The sequence below is a fragment of the Pundamilia nyererei genome, unplaced genomic scaffold, assembly GCF_000239375.1.
Source record: "Pundamilia nyererei isolate P.nyererei 1_Seehausen unplaced genomic scaffold, PunNye1.0 scaffold00180, whole genome shotgun sequence".
In the NCBI taxonomy this organism is placed as follows: Eukaryota; Metazoa; Chordata; class Actinopteri; order Cichliformes; family Cichlidae; genus Pundamilia; species Pundamilia nyererei.
Window position 1 is genome coordinate 733,752 of NW_005187581.1, and position 21,236 is coordinate 754,987.

At 40.1% G+C, this 21,236-nt stretch overlaps 2 protein-coding genes across 3 annotated transcripts in view; one reads left to right on the top strand and one right to left on the bottom strand.

The window, feature by feature from the left end:
• Window positions 1-539: 539 nt before the first annotated feature.
• chordc1b (cysteine and histidine-rich domain (CHORD) containing 1b) lies at window positions 540-8,440 on the bottom strand. 2 transcript variants are annotated; one of them, XM_005746616.2, is made up of 12 exons: window positions 8,133-8,440; window positions 5,474-5,523; window positions 5,334-5,390; window positions 5,010-5,170; window positions 4,362-4,462; window positions 4,094-4,152; window positions 2,629-2,699; window positions 2,290-2,395; window positions 2,022-2,141; window positions 1,860-1,922; window positions 1,483-1,683; window positions 540-1,273 (listed from the first exon to the last, which is right to left on the bottom strand). In XM_005746616.2, the coding sequence occupies exons 1-11, from the start codon at window positions 8,194-8,196 to the stop codon at window positions 1,504-1,506; spliced, it is 1,032 nt and encodes a 343-aa protein (XP_005746673.1). In that variant the 5' UTR covers window positions 8,197-8,440; the 3' UTR covers window positions 540-1,273; window positions 1,483-1,503. The 2 variants fall into 2 exon arrangements, with proteins under 2 accessions (XP_005746673.1, XP_005746672.1); XM_005746615.2 differs by lacking the exon at window positions 540-1,273 and having other exon boundaries at window positions 1,468-1,683.
• The window catches only part of fat3b (FAT atypical cadherin 3b), a 70,200-nt gene continuing 57,276 nt past the window's right edge, over window positions 8,313-21,236 (top strand). Inside the window, exons 1-4 of the mRNA XM_013914243.1 lie at window positions 8,313-8,368; window positions 9,783-12,624; window positions 12,727-12,861; window positions 13,783-13,984. Coding sequence (XP_013769697.1) covers window positions 8,313-8,368; window positions 9,783-12,624; window positions 12,727-12,861; window positions 13,783-13,984 — 3,235 coding nt within the window. The remainder of the gene's footprint in view (window positions 8,369-9,782; window positions 12,625-12,726; window positions 12,862-13,782; window positions 13,985-21,236) is intronic.

The following is a 21,236-nucleotide window of genomic DNA, read 5'->3' on the forward strand; positions in this document are numbered from 1 at the left end:
CGAACTTTATGATGGTGTTTGAGAGATGGGTAGGGGAGCAGTCGGATGTGTAGAGCGTAAACAGGAGGGGACTCAAAACACATCCTTGTGGAGACCCGGTGCTGAGTGCCCTGTCTGAGCAGCAGACAGGGTCACTGCTGTGAGCCAAGAATGGCTAGTTTTATGTTGGCAAACTTTGAGTCTATTAGTACCAAGTGATAATTGTTCAAATACCACAGCCTACCTGAGCGTATCCACCCTCTGATGGACACTTCCAGCAGGATAACACATCTCATCACAAACCTCAAATTATCTCACACCGGTTTCTTGAAAATAGCAACGCGGCCTCAATTTAATAGAGTACCACTGGGATGTGGTGGAATGGAAAATTCACATTATGCTTGTACTGATGCAATCATGTCAATATGAACCAAAATATCAGGAGGGTTTCCAGGTCCTTGGTGAATTTATGCCATGAAGAATAAAGGCTGTTCTAAAGACAAAAGGTTTATTTAGCAAGGTGTATATGTTAGAATTCAAACCATAGACAACCACTCCAGTTTTAAAATTTAATCTCAGAAGTTTATTTATTTTTTGGTCAGACAAACTGGTTCCCTTTCCTAGAACTTTACTTTTCCATTGCTTCTCCTTTTGCCAAATAACACTTCATACAATCTAAGCCTAGACACATGCTTTCTAGCATAGCATTTTATGATACAATATTTTGCTTAAAATACTTTGTATTTAATTGGCATTACAGTACATCCTCATTAAAACCAGACTACTTTGTTTTGACAAGAAATAAGATAAATACAGTATCTGAAAGCAAAACTTGTACAAAATTTACATTGAGTGTAGTGAAGTAAAAAACATAATTTGGAGCAAATTTACAATTTTTACTGAGAAAAGTATGGATAGTTAGAGTGCATCTCCAAAGTATATCTCAAGATAATTCAGCTGTGATAGTTCTCGTCTCACAATTGATTCAGAATACATTTCATAAAACACAAGTTTGGATAACATATTGATGTAAGCGGACAAATCAAGACAATCCGGGGCAGCTTTTTGGTCTGATGTATTGAATTTATGAAAAACAAAAATGATTTTATTCCTGAAAATATGAGATCTGGTCACAGCCACGGTCCATTAGTGTGACATGGGTCTGCATGGGTGTGAAAGTGAGCAGAATTAAAACTGACAACTTATTTTAAGGCATGATGTAATTTTCCAGGGACTTCAGTGCAATTTAGCTGGGACTTGACTGGAAGCCTGCTGAAACTCAGTTTTTAAATCACTGTGGAAAAAAAAAAAAAAATAACGAAAGATTCTGTTACTACAAGTTGCCCCCCCCCCCGGAAAAAAACCCCCACAAGGGAGGGAGGGAGAAAAATCAAGTTCTTTAATTTGAAAGACAAAAACACTGATGTTGTCAAAGAAAGGCTAAAGTTAAAGAGGTAACGAATTAACTGTGAGGCATGTGACCTTGGGTTCAGTTAAACATACATGTCTTTATTTTCAATCTTATCAGTCATCTTCATCTTCATCCTCGTCCTCACTGTCAGATTTTTGCTTCTCGCTCTCCTTGGGTGGAGCAGGAGGAGGAGGAAGGTCCAGACGGGCCCAGGACATCGCCTCGGACTTCTTCATGGCTACCTCGATCTTGGCCGCCATCATGTTCACCAAACTTTTACTCACGTCTATCACCTGCAAGACAAAAGACTCCGTTAACAAACAGGGTGCGAAAGAAAAAAAAAAAAATTAAATTAAATTTGCTGTTTTTCCCTGTTGGTTTCAATTACATTACAATTAAAGAAAATAAATGAGTTCAAACTGAATGAAATGTAGTGCAGACTAATAACATGATAATAAATAAGACTTACTCCCCAAAGGCTGATTTTCTGCTCAAATTCCTTCTCTCCATCAAATATAATGTGTATGTCGAGCTGAAGGAGAAAAGCAAAAATCAGCATTAGATATTAAGAAGGAAAAAAATCCAAACCCAAGATGTTTTGATATGAAGAGGAACGATCGGATAGACTCACCGTAGTGCTGTTGGCATCCACATAGCTTAGCTCTGGGACTGCATTCTTGGCATAGATAGAAATGATGACCTGCGTCCCAGTCTGGTGCCAGTCAAACCGACACGGGACCACCTTCTTACCCTGTAAAGAATTTTCATACAAGACAAATGTTCAAATTCAGCTCTTCAGCCTCCGCCAGCAGACACCACTAGATGGAGTCACAGGTGAGTTTCCTTTATGCAGGCCTGCACACATAAATGATTACTTGCTGCCAAGCTGGCACACCTACCGCATCTTTTTTCCTCCATAGATGTGTTCCCTTTGTACAGCCCTCTTGAGAGAGGAAGGTATTAAAGTCTGAGGTTTTCCTTTTACAGCAGCTCCAGTATTTCATCCTGGAGATGCAGGAAAGATATAACACCTGCTGGATTTTTAGCAGTCAATAACTTGTCACTCAAGAGAAAAGGTAAACAAGACTAACAGGAGAATCATAATGGTGCCTTCATGTTTCTTTTACAGAGAGCAGATCTAATATTCTGCATTAATGTAAGAAACACATTTGGAAAGGAATCGGGTGAATTTAACACACTCTACATAATAATTTGAAAACGCGATCAGTAATACTAACCCTTCGTGAAAGATGGGAAATCCAGCATGGTATAGGCACACATCCGAATCACTTGCAGGTCCTTCAAAACTCTGAGGATAACAAGAACAGTTGAGCCCTCAACAAACACAAACACTTTTTTTGCTTTTTTGTCAGGCGAAAAAAAAATGCAAATGAGGCAATTAGCTCTTTTTTTAACCATTAAATGTCTTGAGTTAAAGTTTAAGAATTCCAACTTTGTTACTTCAACTCTTGTTGAGTCTGAAGGCGCCCAACAACAACTTCCTCAACTGTCCTGCTTATAAAAATCTAAAGCTCAGCGGGGGAAATAATTATTTGATGCCCCGCTGAATTTGGAAGTTTGCTCACTGAAAAGAAATAAACAGCCTCCAATTTTTATAGTAGTTTCATATTTAATGGAGAGAGACAGAATATCAACCATAAATCCATGGAAACAAACAAACAAAAAAATCCCACATTACATAAAAGTTAGAAGTGATTAGAGTCTAATTCTAATTAGAATTAAGTATTTTATTGTGATACTGTCAAATGTTGGACAAGAACCTCCTTCAATCAGCCAGAACACTGAAGATGAATATTCCAGAATTACAAAGACCCAAAATATACTGCTAACACAACAAAGGAGTGGCTAGCTGGTCTTTATACCCCAGTCCTATAGAAAATCTATGGAGAGAGCTGAAGCTTGGAGTTGCTTATTAGGAGCATAGAAAACAAAAGGACGGAGTTTCTGTAATAAGGCGTGAGAAAAAAAAAAAATCACTTCTGAGATATGTGCAAACCTGGTGACCAAATACAGGAAACATCTTACTGCTGTGCTTGCCAACAAGGGTTTTTCCACAAAGTACTAATTCATGTGTTTTGGGGAGATTAAATACTTTTTTCACCCAATGACATTCAAAAACAATTTAGAACTTTTATGCATTTTTTTTCTGGAAATGACAGTCTCTTAATTACTTTGCAACTCAGCAAATGATCATTTCCACTGTAATAGTCTATGTACCAATGTTTTAGAAAAATAGTTCCTGCTAAAAGTCCAAAAAAGTACCAATCCAGGCTTCTACAAAGACCCAATCTTATGGATAAACTAAAAGCAAGAAACCCTTGAGAAAATGTGTTGTGGCTTTCAAGCAAACAAGTTAAAGTACAATTATGTAAATCACTACAATCCCACTCTAAGCTTCTACTACGCATGTCAATGACAATTTTACTCATAATTTCTGTTCTAATGTTAGAGTTTCTGCTCTGACAGACTCGATTAGCTTGAGCCCCCAAAAACTTAGCTTTATATCTATCTCAGAGAAAATGCAGAGACAGAGGAAAAAGATCCACTTCCCCTTTTTCAGAGAGCAGTTTTGCAATACTATTTATCACGAACAACTCGGAATTACACATATACTTACAAAGAAACAATACAACCTATGAAACAAATGTGACTTCATACATTAAAGCTGCTGTTAGTACTTACTTTAGTACAGCCTCCGTTTTTACAGGACGTTCCAATTTTGATCTCGTCACTTTCTTCCTCTATAAAGAGAAAATAATTGAGCCCATGAAGAAAATTATAAAACAGTACATTGACTCTTATGAAGCTTTAACTCAAATTCTATTATGTGAATGACACAGACGATGGCAGCTTCCCAGCAGAAGTCCTACTGACACCATCACCTTTCTGTCTAAAATGTAAGAGGTAATGAGAGAAACAGAAAAAAACAAAAAACAAATTCAGCTCTTACCTTTTGTCTCTTCAGCATTTTCAGTTAGTTTAAGTTTCTCCAGTGCCTGCTTCAGAGATGCAGAGACTTTATGCTGCAATCTCACCGCTGGCTCATCAGGACTATGACAACAAATATATATTAAAATACTATAAGGAAAACAAAACAAAAATGTGCTTCTGTGTGCAGTAATCATTTGGAAGGGTGATTTTTGGTGCAAACCCAATCTAGGATCTATACTCTGCTTGAGAAGGGCTTTAATATTTCAGTGTTAGGTGCTTGAGCCTGTCCACTTTCTTTTAACAGTGGGGGAAACCACCCAGGTTATAAAACAAAACCCCAAACCTTGGTAAGAACACTTCAGAGTATCCCGTTGATGCTTAGCTTAGCATTGAAGATTTAAGTCCTAAAAATACCCCGTAAACAGAGCTTATTTTTCATGACAATTTAGTTGCCTTGACTTTAGATTTAATCAAACAGTAATCCGTTCAGCCTTAGGTCCAAGTGCAACACAGAACACACACACACACACACACACACACGCGCGCGCACACACACACACACACACACACACACACAAAAATGACAACACAGAAACATGATGCCTCCAGAAATGGCTATCGCTCACATGAAAGCATTAAAAAACATAAAAATATGGCTGATGCCAACCTTGGTCTGCATATCGCCTCCTGAGGTTTCGGTGCAGAGATGATGTACTCATTAAACTTTGGCTTTTGGTCCTCTAACTCCTTCTTTTCTCCTGAAGATGTCACATCTGGTTTCACCGGCTCAGGGGGCTTCTCTTTGTTGTGGGGACCTTTTGTACAGCCCTGTGAGGAGAAGGTCACCGTGTTGGACTCGCACAAAATAAAAGCTCAGGCTGTTTTGGCCATGGCAAAGGTGCCAGTCAATAACTATGAAACAACAGACAACAGAGGCATCACCATGGAGAATAGAGCAGAGAAAACGACTAAGGTTAAACAGAGAACTTACAACAATGCTGAGGAAGTCTGAGAAGTCAGTAGTTCTTCTCTTGCAGCAAGACCATCCCTGAAGGAAATAACAGAAACATTAGCTTTGATCAAATAACAGGAAGAGGACACAAGCTAGCTGTGCATTTTCGGGTGCTTTACCTTCAAGGCATCGTGGAATACTGGGACTCCTGGATGATAGGTGCAGCCATCTGTGAAAACAAAATGCATCTTTGATTAACTTTGGGGAGAAATCGTGTAGTTGTGGGAACAATGACTGTTTACAAGTCTGCTCTAAATAGCCGCTGTGGAAAAGTGTACGTTTGTTTTGAAAAATGCTGACTGTAGTTGTAGAAAAGTAGCCTGAACGCTTTAGGGAGCTTTATGTAATGATGGGTAGTTTGCGGTCAAGTTTGGCCACTCAGAGTATTTATTAAAAGGTACTCAGAATGATTTAAAGACATAATGCAAAAAATTTGAACTGACATTCTAATATGTGCATATGTAAACTGTAGGATTAAAACAACAACAACAACAACATATATACCAATAACTACAAGAAGTGTTTACCGGAAAGACAGAATGGCACGAACATCCTTAGTGTTCAAAAAACAAATTTTAATTACTTGAGCAATCTACAAAGCACAAAGTACAATATATACATACACATTTAACCAATATATTAAAATGAGTATGACTATTTGAAAATAACAGATTTGTGATGCACTTTAGTCACACTACCATCATCATTATTTGAGGTTTTACTGTAACTCGTATTCTATTTTCATCATCTACTCTTTAAAAATAAATCGCTGCAGAACGAATAAAGGAAATTGGCCGGTGGGTACCATAAATCAAGCATTTTCCCTGTAGTACAGCCGGAGCTGTGCCCAATCTGTGCTTCCTGACTTTGACACACCTCTTGCATACCTCTGAAGGTAAAGATAATATACTCTACCGTTATGAGAAAAGAAGCAGCCCATTAAAATGGAAATCAGACTGGACTCCTACACAGGGGGTGTACACAATGTTAGATTACTTGAGGATAGAGGTGGACCATTCTAAAGAAAGGAAATAAGTCACGTTGAGGTTTCTGTCGTGGGAGCTGAAGACAAAATTGCGATCTTGAATTTTATTTATTTATTTTTCAATGTGGCTTCATATAAACACGAACACCACATCTGTTACAAGGAGAATGGTGTGGCTTATAATGACAGCGATCGTCTTCCTACTCCACAGTATTTGTGGGTTTTGTAAGGTGACTGAAAATGCACATTTTTTAAAGAAGACAAAAAAGGGTAGAATTTAATTAGTTATCCTTTACATGCATGAAATATTAATAATCACAAATTCACCATATGTCAAATAAAAACTGGACTTTAACTGTATAACAGGCTGGAAACACCAAATGATCTTTGGGCCTCCTTTAAATTTTTAAGGTCTATGTCGTAGATCTATATTTTGCTAAAATTTAAAAAAGGTGTTTACATGTACCTCTTCTGGCTACATGCAAACACATCATGTTTGCCTGTGTAAAATGTCCTGATTTCTAACTGGTTGCTCCACCTGCTCTCGCTTTCACATATCGATGTTTAGCTGCTGGCAGTGAACACTCTGGGCTCAAAACACAGTTTGGCTTCCCTCAAGGGTAAGCCTGACAGTCAGAAAAAAAAAGATAATGATAAATACATTGCACTTCTTTTCATTCACTGTGTGTATCGCGGAGGAAGTAGTTTCCCCCTACTAATTTTACATCTTTGACTGTCAAGGGAAGACATGCGGGATATACAACTGCTTATTGAAACATGCTCCAAGTACAGAAAACACTATCAAATATAGAAACCATGTAGACTAACCAGCAGATGGAGTATCATCCGAGTTATGAGAATGATTATTAGTTCAACTTCCAACATCAGGGTCAGACAGCCAACCTCAGTAACCCCAAAAGTCACAAGGGAGCTCATCACTTTTAGTTGGTGCAGTGTTATCTGTGTTTGTAACTGATTTAATCACAAATACGTTTCATAATACAGAAGCACTTGTTACCTAAATGTGCATGTATTTACTTGTATTTTAAGGTTAGCCCCCCCTCCCTCCCCGTTGTGGTGCTGGTATTTTTTAAGGCTTTTCTTGTATATATTTTCTTGCACACTGTGGTGACTCTTTTAATAAGTAGTTAACTGCCTACTGGTCCCACTCGTCTCTTCAGTTTTCTCTTTAAATTGTTTGCATTGATTATGGAAAGCAGTTAAAAGCCAGCTAGCATCTACTTTCTTCTAAAGCCAAGTGGAAAAGTTCAACGACTCACAATAATTAATAATTCAGTCACATAATTACCAGCCGGATGAACTAAGATCACTATAAGGGATGCCGATTGTAAGCAAGTGATTAAAACTTCCAACGTTGAATTGAAAATGTGACTGCCGCATTCACACTACTTGTATGGCTACACATGTAACGTTGTATACGTGAATAACGATCTTTAGATACTTTATGTGGAAGGAACCGGCTTTCTGAAACTTTAAACCGCTTACAGCGTCCGCACAACCGTCCCGCAAAGTCTAACATTGCCTTTTAATCGCAGGAGCTTAACATGCTAACTACAGCATGATAAAACTAACTCACAGAGGGCCCGTGTGTTATTTATCAGATATAAAACGAAGGAAACGAATGAATTAAGTTGAACAGCTAACTGACATAAGGTTAGCAACACGGGCCCATCGGGCCTGCTCACGGTAGAAATTTCCAGATGATGAGAGGTTAGCTTGCTAACACTCAGGGAACATACAATGGACATCGATAGTAAAGTAAGACCACTCACCGGCTGGGTTATTTTCTGGATCAAATCGTTGTCCACATCCCTTATTATAACACAAAACAGACATAGTGACTGATGGGAGAAGTACAACGAATGATCAGATTTCTAACTAACCACTACAGAGCTCGTGTGTCAGAGAGCTCGCCGCCGTTTGCTTTAAGGTGTTGAACATTACACTTCCGGATGTTGTCGGCTGCACTCGGCAAAGATCGGCGCTTGCCCGCCACCACCTCCAGCCTGTGAGCGCACTCCGGTCCCACACAGGCGACAGCTGATGCTGGCCGCTTCCAAACTTGCAATAAGCGACATCTTCTCTGGTTCACATCTCTCTCGGACTTTAACCTTATAGAAAACGAATGTAGAACTTATCTAATCTTAGTTTGGTTGTAACTATTGCAAATGCAAGCCGGGATAGCCCTCTGCACTCAGGCTTACAGTTATCAGGTGCATGGAACGGGGGCAATAGCTATATAGTTTTACGAGGATAGCTGCAGTGTACTAGATAACTGCCTATCGGGATATATCTAAAGGCTTTTTTTCGCGCATCCATAAGCGGCCATTTTGCCTTTCTTTCTTTTCTTTTTTGTAATTATTGAGTGAGAATGGGACAGGATTTAATTTCACTGATTGCATCGGTTTCATCTAAAGGTAGGTCACTTTGCAATGTGTAAGTGAAGTCTGTACAAATGTATGCAGTACCGGTACTTAAGCGACACACTGTAGCAACAAAGTGTAAGTTAATAAACTCGTGGATTTTGCAGAGACGCGTTTCACTGGATTACTGCAGGACACGATTGTGCAGATCTCCCGGCATAGCCTCTCAGCAGGGATGTTGATGTTAAATCGCTGGATTGTGGTTGAAGATTTATTTATTTATTTATTTATTGCTGGTACAGTCCTATCTATAGATCCGATATATTTCAGTGTTTCTCGAAGTTGAGTCACGATCATGTAGAGACCTATGGTTTAGGTGAATGGCACGGTATCTAAAGCAATAGTTAAAAAACAGCAATAAAAATTTGTAGGCAACAGAAGAAGAAAAGATTTTTAAACTTCTTTGTTTTTATTATTTTGCCCTTTTTGTTGCCTGACACTTGTTAAATTGGTTTTTTAATTGGTTGTCTGTGCTTTCACAATGATGTGTTTGTTGTAATTATGTTCTACTTTCTGAAAATATCACAGCCCTGCTTGTCTCTGTTAAAGGAGTCTTTATTATTATGACCCCTGTTATTTTATTTAGATGACATGATGTGTTTCTGTGAGACTGTGCAAATGAGCTGTGGTTTGAAGTTGATTCGTTGCCTCACAGCCTTTCTCATTGTTTCAATGCAAAGTGTGAGCATCATCATATCAATGTAGTGATAATAACTCCCTCTAAAATGTTTTTGTGCCTGATCATCCAAAGTTTTTTTTTTTTTTATCAGCAGAACACACATTCCTACTGAATGACCAACTAAAATCAAGTCCTCTATTTTAATTGTGATTCTTTCCAAATACAGGGTGACTGGATGATGGGATAGTGATGAAGCCCAATCGGTGGGGAAATATGCACCCCCTGCCCAGCTTCTCTCTTCCTTTCCTTTTTATTTTCTTTTTCTTCTTCCTCTTCATATGTTTCCACTCAACCCGTGCCCAGCTTCTGACAGATTCTAGAGCAGGGCAACGCTTGCTGCTCTTCACTCAGCCTGCATATAATGTGTCCATTTTTGAGAACTCTGCTGCAAGAACCTATACCAAAAGTGAGGCCAAAATGGGCATCATTCTCGGGCCACCTTGGTCTTTTGAGATAAAATACTCCATTGTGTTGGGAGACAGTGAAGGCATCTTTCAGGCTGAAGATTTTGTAATGGGAGATTTTTGTTTTCTCCGCATATGCACTAATGGAGGTAGTGGTGCTATACTGAATCGGGAAGTACAGGATAATTACACTCTGACAGTTAAGGCCTCGGCCCCAGGAGGCCTAGAGGCTTTAACCACTGTTTATATCAAGGTCTTGGATACAAATGACCTTCGACCTCTATTTTCCCCAACTTCCTACGCATTTGTTGTTTCTGAGAGTGCCCCTCTGGGTGCCAGCATAGGACGTGTGACAGCCACAGATGCTGACGTAGGCTCGAATGGAGAGTTTTACTACTTTTTCAAGAATAAAATAGATCTTTTTGCTGTTCATCCGACGAGCGGGGTCATCACCCTGACTGGTCGACCAAGGATGGACAAACAGGACCGATTTGAGCTGGAGGTACAGGTGGTTGACAGAGGGATGAAACTCTATGGGAACAGTGGTATCAGCAGCACAGCAAGGCTTGTACTAACTGTGCAGCGAGTAAATGAATTTGCTCCCGTTCTTAGTGCAGTCGCTGTTGTTCCATCGTGGGAAGAAAAGAATCCCGTGTATGCAGTAATTAATGTGGAGGACAAAGATGAAGGAATATCCGGAGATATAGAGTGGGTGTCCATCATTGAGGGGGATCCCTTCGAGCAGTTTGTGGTTGATCGTTCGCCTGTTGGGAACGAGTACAGAGTTAAAACGTCGGAAGCTGTCAGCTGGGATACATTCCCCTATGGCTGCAACTTAACATTTCAGGCCAAGGACAGAGGTATGCCTCCCAAGTTTTCTAATACCCAAATTGTTCAGTTGTTGGTTACAAAACCGGACCCAGTGATGGCGAGTTTCGAAAAAGATGTTTATATAGTCACGCTGAGTGAAATCGCTCCCCCAGGCTCTGTTATAGCGGTGGTGAAAATATCCCCGGCTCCTCTGAGAGTCAATTACAGCTTCAGCAACCCTTCAGATCCAGTGTACTTTGATATAAACCCTTTGACTGGAGTTATTATGACCACCAGGCAGCTTACAAGGATATCACAGGATTTCATGGTGATGGAGGTAGTTGATATGATAAGTGAGCAGCGAACAAGTGTCCAAATTCAAATTGAGGATGCTAATGACAACTCTCCAGTGTTCAACAAGCCATTCTACAATATTGTCGTCAACGAGAGCGTACCTGTAGGTACTGTTGTCCTTGTGGTCTCTGCTGTGGATGATGATAAAGGGGAGAATGGGTATGTAAGTCACACTATTAGTGGTGAACAGTCTCTTCCATTTAGCATAGACCAGAAAACAGGGGAGGTGAGAATTACTAGAGATCTGGACTTTGAATCATCAGATGATATCTACACTTTCGCAGTGCGTGCCTCTGACTGGGGTTCACCCTACAGAAGGGAGAGTGAGGTTAATATCACCATACGTGTAATAAATATCAACGACAATCAGCCTCTTTTTGAGAAGGTTTCTTGCAGAGGGATGATAAGCCGTGATTTCCCTGTCAACCAGACTGTTGTCACCTTGTCAGCAATTGACATGGACGAGCTAGGACTAGTTGAGTACAAGATACTCTCTGGGAATGAGTTAGATTATTTTAACTTAAATCCAGACTCTGGGGCTTTGTCACTGAAAAGATCGTTAGCAGTGGATAGTTTAAAAAGTGGTGTATTCAACTTCAAAGTTGTTGCAACAGATGGAGAGATGTTCTCTGATCCCACATTTGTGAATATATCAGTGGTGAGGGGTAGGATTCCCCCCAGAGGGTTCAACTGCAAGGACACAAGGGTAGCCCAGCTTTTGGCAGAAAAAATGCTCTCAAAGGCATCTGCTATGGCTAGACCGAGACCAGATGAGAGCTACACAGATATTTTCTCTACGAACAAACAGCCTCCACAGTTTGAAGCCTTGCCTACAAGCATTCTCGTGAGAGAAGACCTCATTCCCGGTGCCAGTGTATTTCAGGTGCGAGCGCGAGATGGTGACACAGGCTTTAATGGCCGCGTTCTCTTTTCCATTTCTGATGGTAACAAAGAAAACTGCTTCAATATAAACATGGAGAGTGGGCTGATAACTATACTGCGGCCACTCGACCGTGAACGAGTGGATCGTTACTTCCTTAATATCACCATCTATGATCAGGGCATTCCTCAGATGTCCAGTTGGAGATTACTGACAGTGATCATTGAGGATACAAACGACAATGACCCTCAGTTTTATCAGGACAGCTACTCTGCCCTTGTTTCAGAAAACTCAGCCATTGGCATGGAGGTTATAACCATCACTGCATTTGACAGAGACATGGGTCAGAATGGACAGCTCTCCTATATAATGCTCACCAGTGTTCCTCAGTTTGGGATTGACAGTGAAACTGGAAGTGTATTTGTTGCTAGCCAGCTGGATAGAGAAACATTTCCAATATTCATATTGAAGATTGAAGTCAGAGACATGGCTGAAAGAGGCACTCGAAGGTCCTCAGTGACTACTCTAAGTGTAATCTTGGAGGATGTCAATGATTGCGCTCCAGCTTTCATCCCTACCAGCTATAGTGCTCGAGTACTAGAGGATCTCCCGCCCGGGACTGTGATTACCTGGGTGCAGGCTCAGGACCCAGACATTGGACCTGGAGGACAAGTTCGATATTCCTTAATCAATGACTTTAATGGCACTTTTGAGGTAGGTGATGACACAGTGTGAACAGAATCTTGCACACGTTAAGATTTTTATTTTTACATTTATTGAAGTATAGATTGTTTATGATGTAATTCTTTTTTATAGATCGGTCTTATAAGTGGGGTATTGAGAATTAGAAAGGAGTTGGACTTTGAGAAACAACAGTTTTTCAACCTGACGTTGCTTGCTGAAGACAGAGGAATCCCCAGCCTTAGGAGCCAGACGTTTGTGGAGGTAGAGGTGCGTAGCACACATGCTCAAACATTCTACATCTCAGGGATCACCATAGCAGATCATCTGCCTCTATCTCACCCTATCCCTAGCACCTGTCACATCAATCCGCTACATGTCCTCCTTTACTTCATCCATAAATCTTGTGTGTGATCCTAACTGGCAACTCCATATCTAACATCCTTTGTAAAATAATTTCATCATCCCTCCTCTCCACACATCTAAACAGTCTCAGTCTTGCCTCTCTGACTTCGCCTCCAAACCGCTTAACCGGACCCGTTCCTTTGACATACTTTTTTCTAATCTTGTCCATTCTGGATACTCCCAGTGATCTTCAGCTCTGCCACCTCCAGCCCTGCCTCCCAAATGCAAATAATCAATTTTGTCAGCTTACATTATTATCAATAATTTGGGGTGTTAAGGTTCCAGTCTTTTTGTTAGTGCCACCGTCTCCAAACCATACATCAAAACAGGTCTCGCTACCATTTTGTGAACCTTCCCTTTAACTCTTATTGTTATTCTTCATTGGCAAATCACCCCTGAGGCTTTTCTCCACCCACTGCACTCTTTTCTTTACCTCTCTTGTGTGCTGTCCAGAAAAAAAATCCAATGATCAATTTTGTCAATTTACATTATCATTGATGATTTGGTTGGTTATTTTCAAGGTTGCAGTTGTTGACAAGATGTCCAATTGTATTTTTTTAGATCTTTCTTCCTTTAATTCTTCACTCATTTTTATGACACCGGTTAGATAGATGATTAAATGCGTGACAGTATTTAGCTCACGGTACATTTAACTTCCAAGACAGGGAATAACGTGTACAAAAGTGAAATATACAGATGGTCTACTGATGCCACACAATTGCATACTACAGATAATATCACACAGTTTTTCTGTCATAATTAATGTGCACCATTACATTTCTTCAGGTGGTGGATGTCAATGAGAATTTGTATGCGCCTTACTTCTCCGACTTTGCTGTGAGAGGCTCAGTGAAGGAGAACTCTCGTGCAGGAACAAGTGTCATGACTGTCAACGCTAAAGATGACGACAAGGGACGAGATGGCGTGCTGAAGTACTCTATCCAAGGTGGCAGCGGCCTGGGCACTTTTACGATTGACGAAGACACAGGTGTGACACAAGATCAATTTCTAAGCCTATTTATGTAAAGTGAAAATCCAATAACCCATAGTGCCATGCTTAGAATATCAACATCTAAGTTTTTGCATAGGAAATATTTTCACATGCCTTTCAAGATGGCTTGCCTAGGTTTTTATTTGATTTGTTTAATTGCAATTTGTAGAGAAAGTATGGCCACTTGTCAGTTCTTGAGTCAATGCGAAAATGTTTGTTACAGAAAGAAATTCAAAGAGCGTGCGAGGTATAGCGACAGTCACTGTGTTAATGGGGCCTCACGTGGGAGCTGTGTACTGGGAGATCATTACTGTAATGAGGGCAGCATGGCAGCCACATTGGCTGGGCCTCAGGCCGCTCTGTACAACTCATCCAGTGCTGAGCGGCTAACATTGATCAAGGCTCTCCTGCACAACAGCCCCATCCTTCCCAAGTACGGAGAAATCACTATGACTTATTTAAGGAGGCCTGACCCAAAATAAGCATGCACACTCCAACTTTCCTGCAGTGTGAAACTGCTGCTGAAGACATGTTGATTCAAACAAGAAGCCATGACTCACTCACCCAGGGATAAAATGAATCAAATAGCAAATGTGAAAATAGGACGCCTCATTTTAGTGCATATTGGGTCATGTACTATAGCTGTGCAACTTAAATTTTAGTCTTAACTGTGAGTATTGTCTGAATGTTAGGGGCTAACTACTGAAGATAGCACAGATACAAATGCACAAAACATCCACAGTGCCTCCTCCTTCCCCAAAAAGGTGCATGTCATTAAATGTAAAACTTGAAAATTAATAACATGAGCACATCAATAAGATCTTACAATTTGCTTTTTTTTTTTTTTTTTTTGTTAAATCAGATAAACAGTTGTGTTGTGGGCACATGGTTGTATGCTTAAACATTTATAGCTACTGTCATCAATACGTTTTCATGAAAACCTGAAAAAGTGTGACTAAGAACTCTTTCTTTTCCACCAGTCATGATTGCATCATTGCAGTCTCTGCTTTTGTCCATCATACTGAAGCTTTTAAACCTAACAGTTCAGTGTCTGTCCATGGTGCTGAAATGCTGAACCTTCATGCTGAAACCAGACCCTCATTTGCTCTTCCCTACATATAGTGAATGAGACTTAATATACTTGCAGGTAGTGAGCCTTCGCGTTCTCTTTCTTCTTCACATGGCAGTTTTTTTCTAATCCCATCTTAAAATAAATATACAGCTTTTGCAGTTATCGCTGTTGTTTATATTTTATTTGACACATCCATATTTTAATTTTGAATAGGAAACCTAGTTTCCCAGAGTTAGTATTGCCTGTCAAACCATTCACTGCATACATGAATAGTTTTAAATAAAAGCCACCAAGCAGATGTGGCAAAAGTAAACAATACAACAAGGACAGGCGATGATCATGTTGTGATCATCATGCTATTAGAAAACTGTGCATTAAATAAAATGGTTAATTTTTGTAATTGCAAGCTTTAAACAGCTACATTTATATATTTGCATACTCTATGTATGCTGTGTACTCATCAGCAAAACAGTTTTACAGTGCATGTACTGATCCATACAAATGCCTGTAATAGTATTTGGGGTTTTTATTCCCTGGAGTATTAATACCTCAGTAAGGAGCATCAGAGCCAGTGAGAACGTTTACTGAGTGTAGATTTTCCAGGGGAAATCAGACTGCTTGTTAGAGCAGAAAGTGAAGGGAGAGGGAAGTGGAAGTGAAGCGAAGAGAGGAAGGAAAAGCATGCAGGGGAGTCAGGAGTACATAAAAAGTGTCAAAAGAAAATACAGCTTTCTTCCTCCCAGACCTATATATATATATTTTAATGTCTTCTGGAAAGTTTTTCTTTTTTTTAACTTAGAGTTTTTTTCCCTAAGCATGTGAAATGCTAATGCCTTTTACTATCGAAGGACACGATACAGTAAGAACATGCCAAGTTTTCCCTTATCATCAAGTGCTTCATTTTATCGTGTAGAAGTCAGTGTTGTCAGGCACGGACAGAGTAGCACTGCTTTGTACTCCCACCATGCATTTAGCTGCCATGTTGAGTGGCTTTGCTCTTGCTGCTTGTCAATCTGTGGCTCTTAGTGCCAGAACTAAATATGTGATGAGAGAGTGAGATGGACAGTGAGTGAGAGTGAAAGGGACAGAGAGAAAAATAGAAAGAATGAGAACTCTCTTTTGTTTAACCCGTCTCAGCTAATGCACCCCTTACTCCCACCCTCACTTGTAGTTTGTAAATCAGCTCTTTGATGCATCATGCATAGCCCATGACACCCCTATTGTCAGTGATAGCTGCTGTTAATGAGTGCCCTCTTTTCCCGCGTTTGATATTTAGATGTTTAAATGACTCAATCATACGTGGGTGGAAAACACATGGGCTAACAGAAAAGAAGACGGATCTTCTCTGGCTTTAAACCTTAGCTCCCCTGCACTTTGAACAAAAATTTGTATTCCTGTCATTGGTTTGGGTGGAAAGCAAGCCCTGCAATTTCTCATTGGACAGCTGTCAAACGCCACTGCTCCTCTATTAGTGGGTTTGCAAGCTCCAGGATTTGTCACAGTCAGGATAAGGCATTCTTTAAGTTACAAGCAAACACTTTTAAAAAGCACTCAGTCTTCATTTATTAAAATGAATAGGCCATATATTTTTCTGATGTCCTCTTTTATAGCACATTCAGAGCTATTCAGTTGTGTCTCAATAGAGAAATGCACACAATATTTTGTCATCAATCTTAGGATCAATTATTTGATATGGAGACATTAATTTAAAAATGGGATCACAAAACCTGTTTCTCAAGAATGGGGATGGTGAATAGACGCGGCAGATGGATGTAAACCCAACCAAACGCTGAAGTTCCAGATTAGAAAATGTGCTGTGACCCTTCAATTTTTTTTGTTCACTATTTGAAGTGTGTTATTTATGGTGAGAATGGATGCTGTCGAGTCAGATTTATATTGAATTCACTGAATAGTGCCTGTCGGTCTTAAAGTTCAAAGAGCTTTGGAAACAGCCAGCTCTGTTTTCCTTGTCTCTCTGTCAAGCTGTCTGACAGAGATGAGGTTTGAAAAGGACATGGTCAAGGACGACAGGGTAAGGGTGTATCTTAGCAAACACTTTTACTATGCATTGTGTGTGTCCTGGGCAGCGGCTTAGTCATAATCAGACATACTGCCACTTTCTGGCATAGTCTGATTTATTTGTGTGTACCTGGGGATGCAGATCTTGTGGATGAATTGAAGGCAAAGTTATGCAACAGATCTGCCGTATGACAAGCTTTCTTTCCTCCAACACCACAAACAATTATTAAATATGTCTGAAAAGATAAATCGCTGTCTTTTTCAGCATATTGAGAAAGAAGAACTGATGTCAAACTTGTTCTCGGGTTTCTTTGAGTACTTTGTTGTAGCATTGAGCATGATACTCCAGGGGTTGGAGTTCCTAGAGTTCCTCTTAGAGTTTTGACTAGAGGCGTTCATTTTTTCATTTGGTTAAGTGAAATGATACCCAGTTTAGCCTCATTTTTGCCCGAAAAGCCAAAATTTCTGCTATATATATATATATATATATACACATGTGTAATGTATGTACAGTGGGGCAAAAAAGTATTTAGTCAGCCACCGATTGTGCAAGTTCCCCCACTTAAAATGATGACAGAGGTCAGTAATTTGCACCAGAGGTACACTTCAACTGTGAGAGACAGAATGTGAAAAAAAAATCCATGAATCCACATGGTAGGATTTGTAAAGAATTTATTCTTAAATTAGGGTGGAAAATAAGTATTTGGTCACCTCAAACAAGGAAAATCTCTGGCTCTCACAGACCTGTAACGTCTTCTGTAAGAAGCTTTTCTGTCCCCCACTCGTTACCTGTATGAATGGCACCTGTTTGAACTCATCATCTGTATAAAAGACACCTGTCCACAGCCTCAAACAGTCAGACTCCAAACTCCGCCATGGCCAAGACCAAAGAGCTTTCGAAGGACACCAGGAAAAGTATTGTAGACCTGCACCAGACTGGGAAGAGTGAATCTACAATAGGCAAGCAGCTTGGTGTGAAAAAAATCAACTGTGGGAGCAATCATCAGAAAATGGAAGACATACAAGACCACTGATAATCTCCCTCGATCTGGGGCTCCACGCAAGATCTCATCCCGTGGGGTCAAAATGATCATGAGAACGGTGAGCAAAGATCCCAGAACCACACGGGGGGACCTGGTGAATGACCTGCAGAGAGCTGGGACCAAAGTAACAAAGGTCACCATCAGTAACACACTACAACGGCAGGGAATCAAATCCCGCAGTGCCAGACGTGTTCCGCTGCTGAAGCCAGTGCATGTCCAGGCCCGTCTGAAGTTTGCCAGAGAGCACATGGATGATACAGCAGAGGATTGGGAGAATGTCATGTGGTCAGATGAAACCAAAGTAGAACTTTTTGGTATAAACTCAACTCGTCGTGTTTGGAGGAAGAAGAATACTGAGTTGCATCCCAAGAACACCATACCTACTGTGAAGCATGGGGGTGGAAACATCATGCTATGGGGCTGTTTTTCTGCCAAGGGGACAGGACCACTGATCCGTGTTAAGGACAGAATGAATGGGGCCATGTATCGTGAGATTTTGAGCCAAAACCTCCTTCCATCAGTGAGAACTTTGAAGATGAAACGAGGCTGGGTCTTCCAACATGACAATGATCCAAAACACACCGCCCGGGCAACAAAGGAGTGGCTCCGTAAGAAGCATTTGAAAGTCCTGGAGTGGCCTAGCCAGTCTCCAGACCTCAACCCCATAGAAAATCTGTGGCGGGAGTTGAAAGTCCGTGTTGCTCGGCGACAGCCCCAAAACATCACTGCTCTCGAGAAGATCTGCATGGAGGAATGGGCCAAAATACCAGCTACTGTGTGTGCAAACCTGGTAAAGACCTATAGTAGACGTTTGACCTCTGTTATTGCCAACAAAGGTTATGTATTGTAGGTTAAGTATTGAGTTGTATTTTTGTTATTGACCAAATACTTATTTTCCACCCTGATTTACGAATAAATTCTTTACAAATCCTACCATGTGGATTCATGGATTTTTTTTTTCACATTCTGTCTCTCACAGTTGAAGTGTACCTCTGGTGCAAATTACTGACCTCTGTCATCATTTTAGGTGGGGGAACTTGCACAATCGGTGGCTGACTAAATACTTTTTTGCCCCACTGTATATATAAATAATGAGCTTATATTCAGATTATGTACAGATGATCTGATGCACTTAAAAGGGTTTAAAGAGGTTTTTCTGCTCTTTGGTCTGTGCAAGAAAAGAAAAGAAATTATCGTAAGTATAGCCATCTGAGAGAACCACTACTTGTGTTTCAGACCATATTTTCTAAGGGGCAGCAGGAAGCTGGGAAGCCAAAACACTTTGTCTCAGAAAGTACCGTAGATAAATTGAAGGGCTGCATCAAGGCACAGCATAAGATAAATAAGGAAATGTGAGTTAATGTACTGCTACTTTAGTAAAGTCTGAGATTAAAACATGGAGCTGGAAATGAGCACAGTAGATCACCTTTTCCTAGCACTTCTTTAGTTATCTATAAAGCAGCAGCTTTTCTTTTATGGTACCTACGGTACTGTGCAAAGTCTTTGGCCACCCCTCATGCCTTTATATTTTGCTTCCAAGGAGCCAGACCTATAGTTTTTAAAGTTGTCTTAATCAACAGTTATGCAGACTTTCCGAAGGTCTTTCAAATTTTTTCTTTGGACGTTGGCTGCTTTTTCACTCACTTTCAGCCCAGTCCCTGTGACCATTTTCAGAGCAATGTTTATTCTTGTCTGTTAAACTACTTAACACTGGGCTACGACTTAATAAGCCTTAAAAAGGCACCCAGCTCAAGCGATGAACTAGTGTTGGGTTTGAACATTAGACAACTTACTAAAGAACCAAGTTTAAATTGTATCTTTAGGAACTTTTTAAATAATGATGCAAAAATACATCATTTGTTCCAATTTCTTTAGTTTAATCTACATAAAAATGCCAACGATTACACATTTTTACAGCCATGAAATAGTGTTTTCTGCACCAACAATGTAATTACTAAATAGCTTTTAGCTGAAAACTTGGCATATTTCAGTATGGTGTTCAGTGTTTCCTTAAAAAATGGACAAGTGGAGGACAAAAGAAACATCTACAAGGCATCAACAGTATCTGAATGTTATGTCCTTCAGAAATAGGAAAAAAATCTAGATTTTTGCAATGTACTGTAAATGGTTGTGGTTATAGAATTTTTTAATGATTAGGAATTTAGCATCACAATAGGCTAGACCATCCAACTGCCAATACTCCTGTGCAGCCATTCTGATATAATGAAGAAGATCATAACCATGAAATAAAAACATTAAAAAAACAAATTAAATTTGAGCTTGCTCACCTGCCCAAGTTCAGCTTGTGTGACAGCTTGTTGGGTTTAAATGTATGTAAACCTAAGCACAAATGCTGTGCATGCTCATGCTGTGCAGGCTCTCTATGTCTCAAAGGAGCCTTTATTTAACAGGAGCTTGCAGATCTGGTGAGAGTTTGTGTTCCTGAGCTGAAACGTTTTTTCAGCCTGCGTGTTTCTGTCTGACTTGTCTTTATTTTTTACTGATAGAAATGATACTGCGAGTGTTAGTGTTCTTTTTTTGGATTTCTGCAATGTATACAATGTCACACTAATGTAACACATGCCGTTGTGTTTCTACAATGTCATACTCTTGGGAGCGGATAGAAAAGAAACAAATGAACCCTAAAACTGTAGACCGTGTGTGCATGCGTCTTTTTTTAAATGGTTTTGTGAAAAGTCCTGGATGACGGATTTTCTTTTTTTTAAAGTTGTGTCCATGTGTCAACCATTGTAAATATTCTCTTTGTCCCCGAAGAGGTCACCAAAACTGTCAGCTACTCATTTTCCTTAAGGCCACTAAGCACACGCCAGTCAATATATGTGAATGTCTGGGTGTCTTTGTGTGTGCATATATATGTGTGTGTCTTTATTGGTGTAGGGCAGCTCAGGGTGCATTTAGCACTAAGCAAATAGCAGTGGGAGCAGTTTGGTCAGTTGTGATTAGCCGTAGAGAAGCTGAAACATTGAAGGTGACTACAGTGGCACCACTAATGCCTGTGAATGTCACTGAAGCCAGGACACAAAGTTTTAGTCTAAATTTGTGTGCTTGCCTCTGAAAACTTAGTATTCAAAGACATTCCTAAGAGATCTTTTAA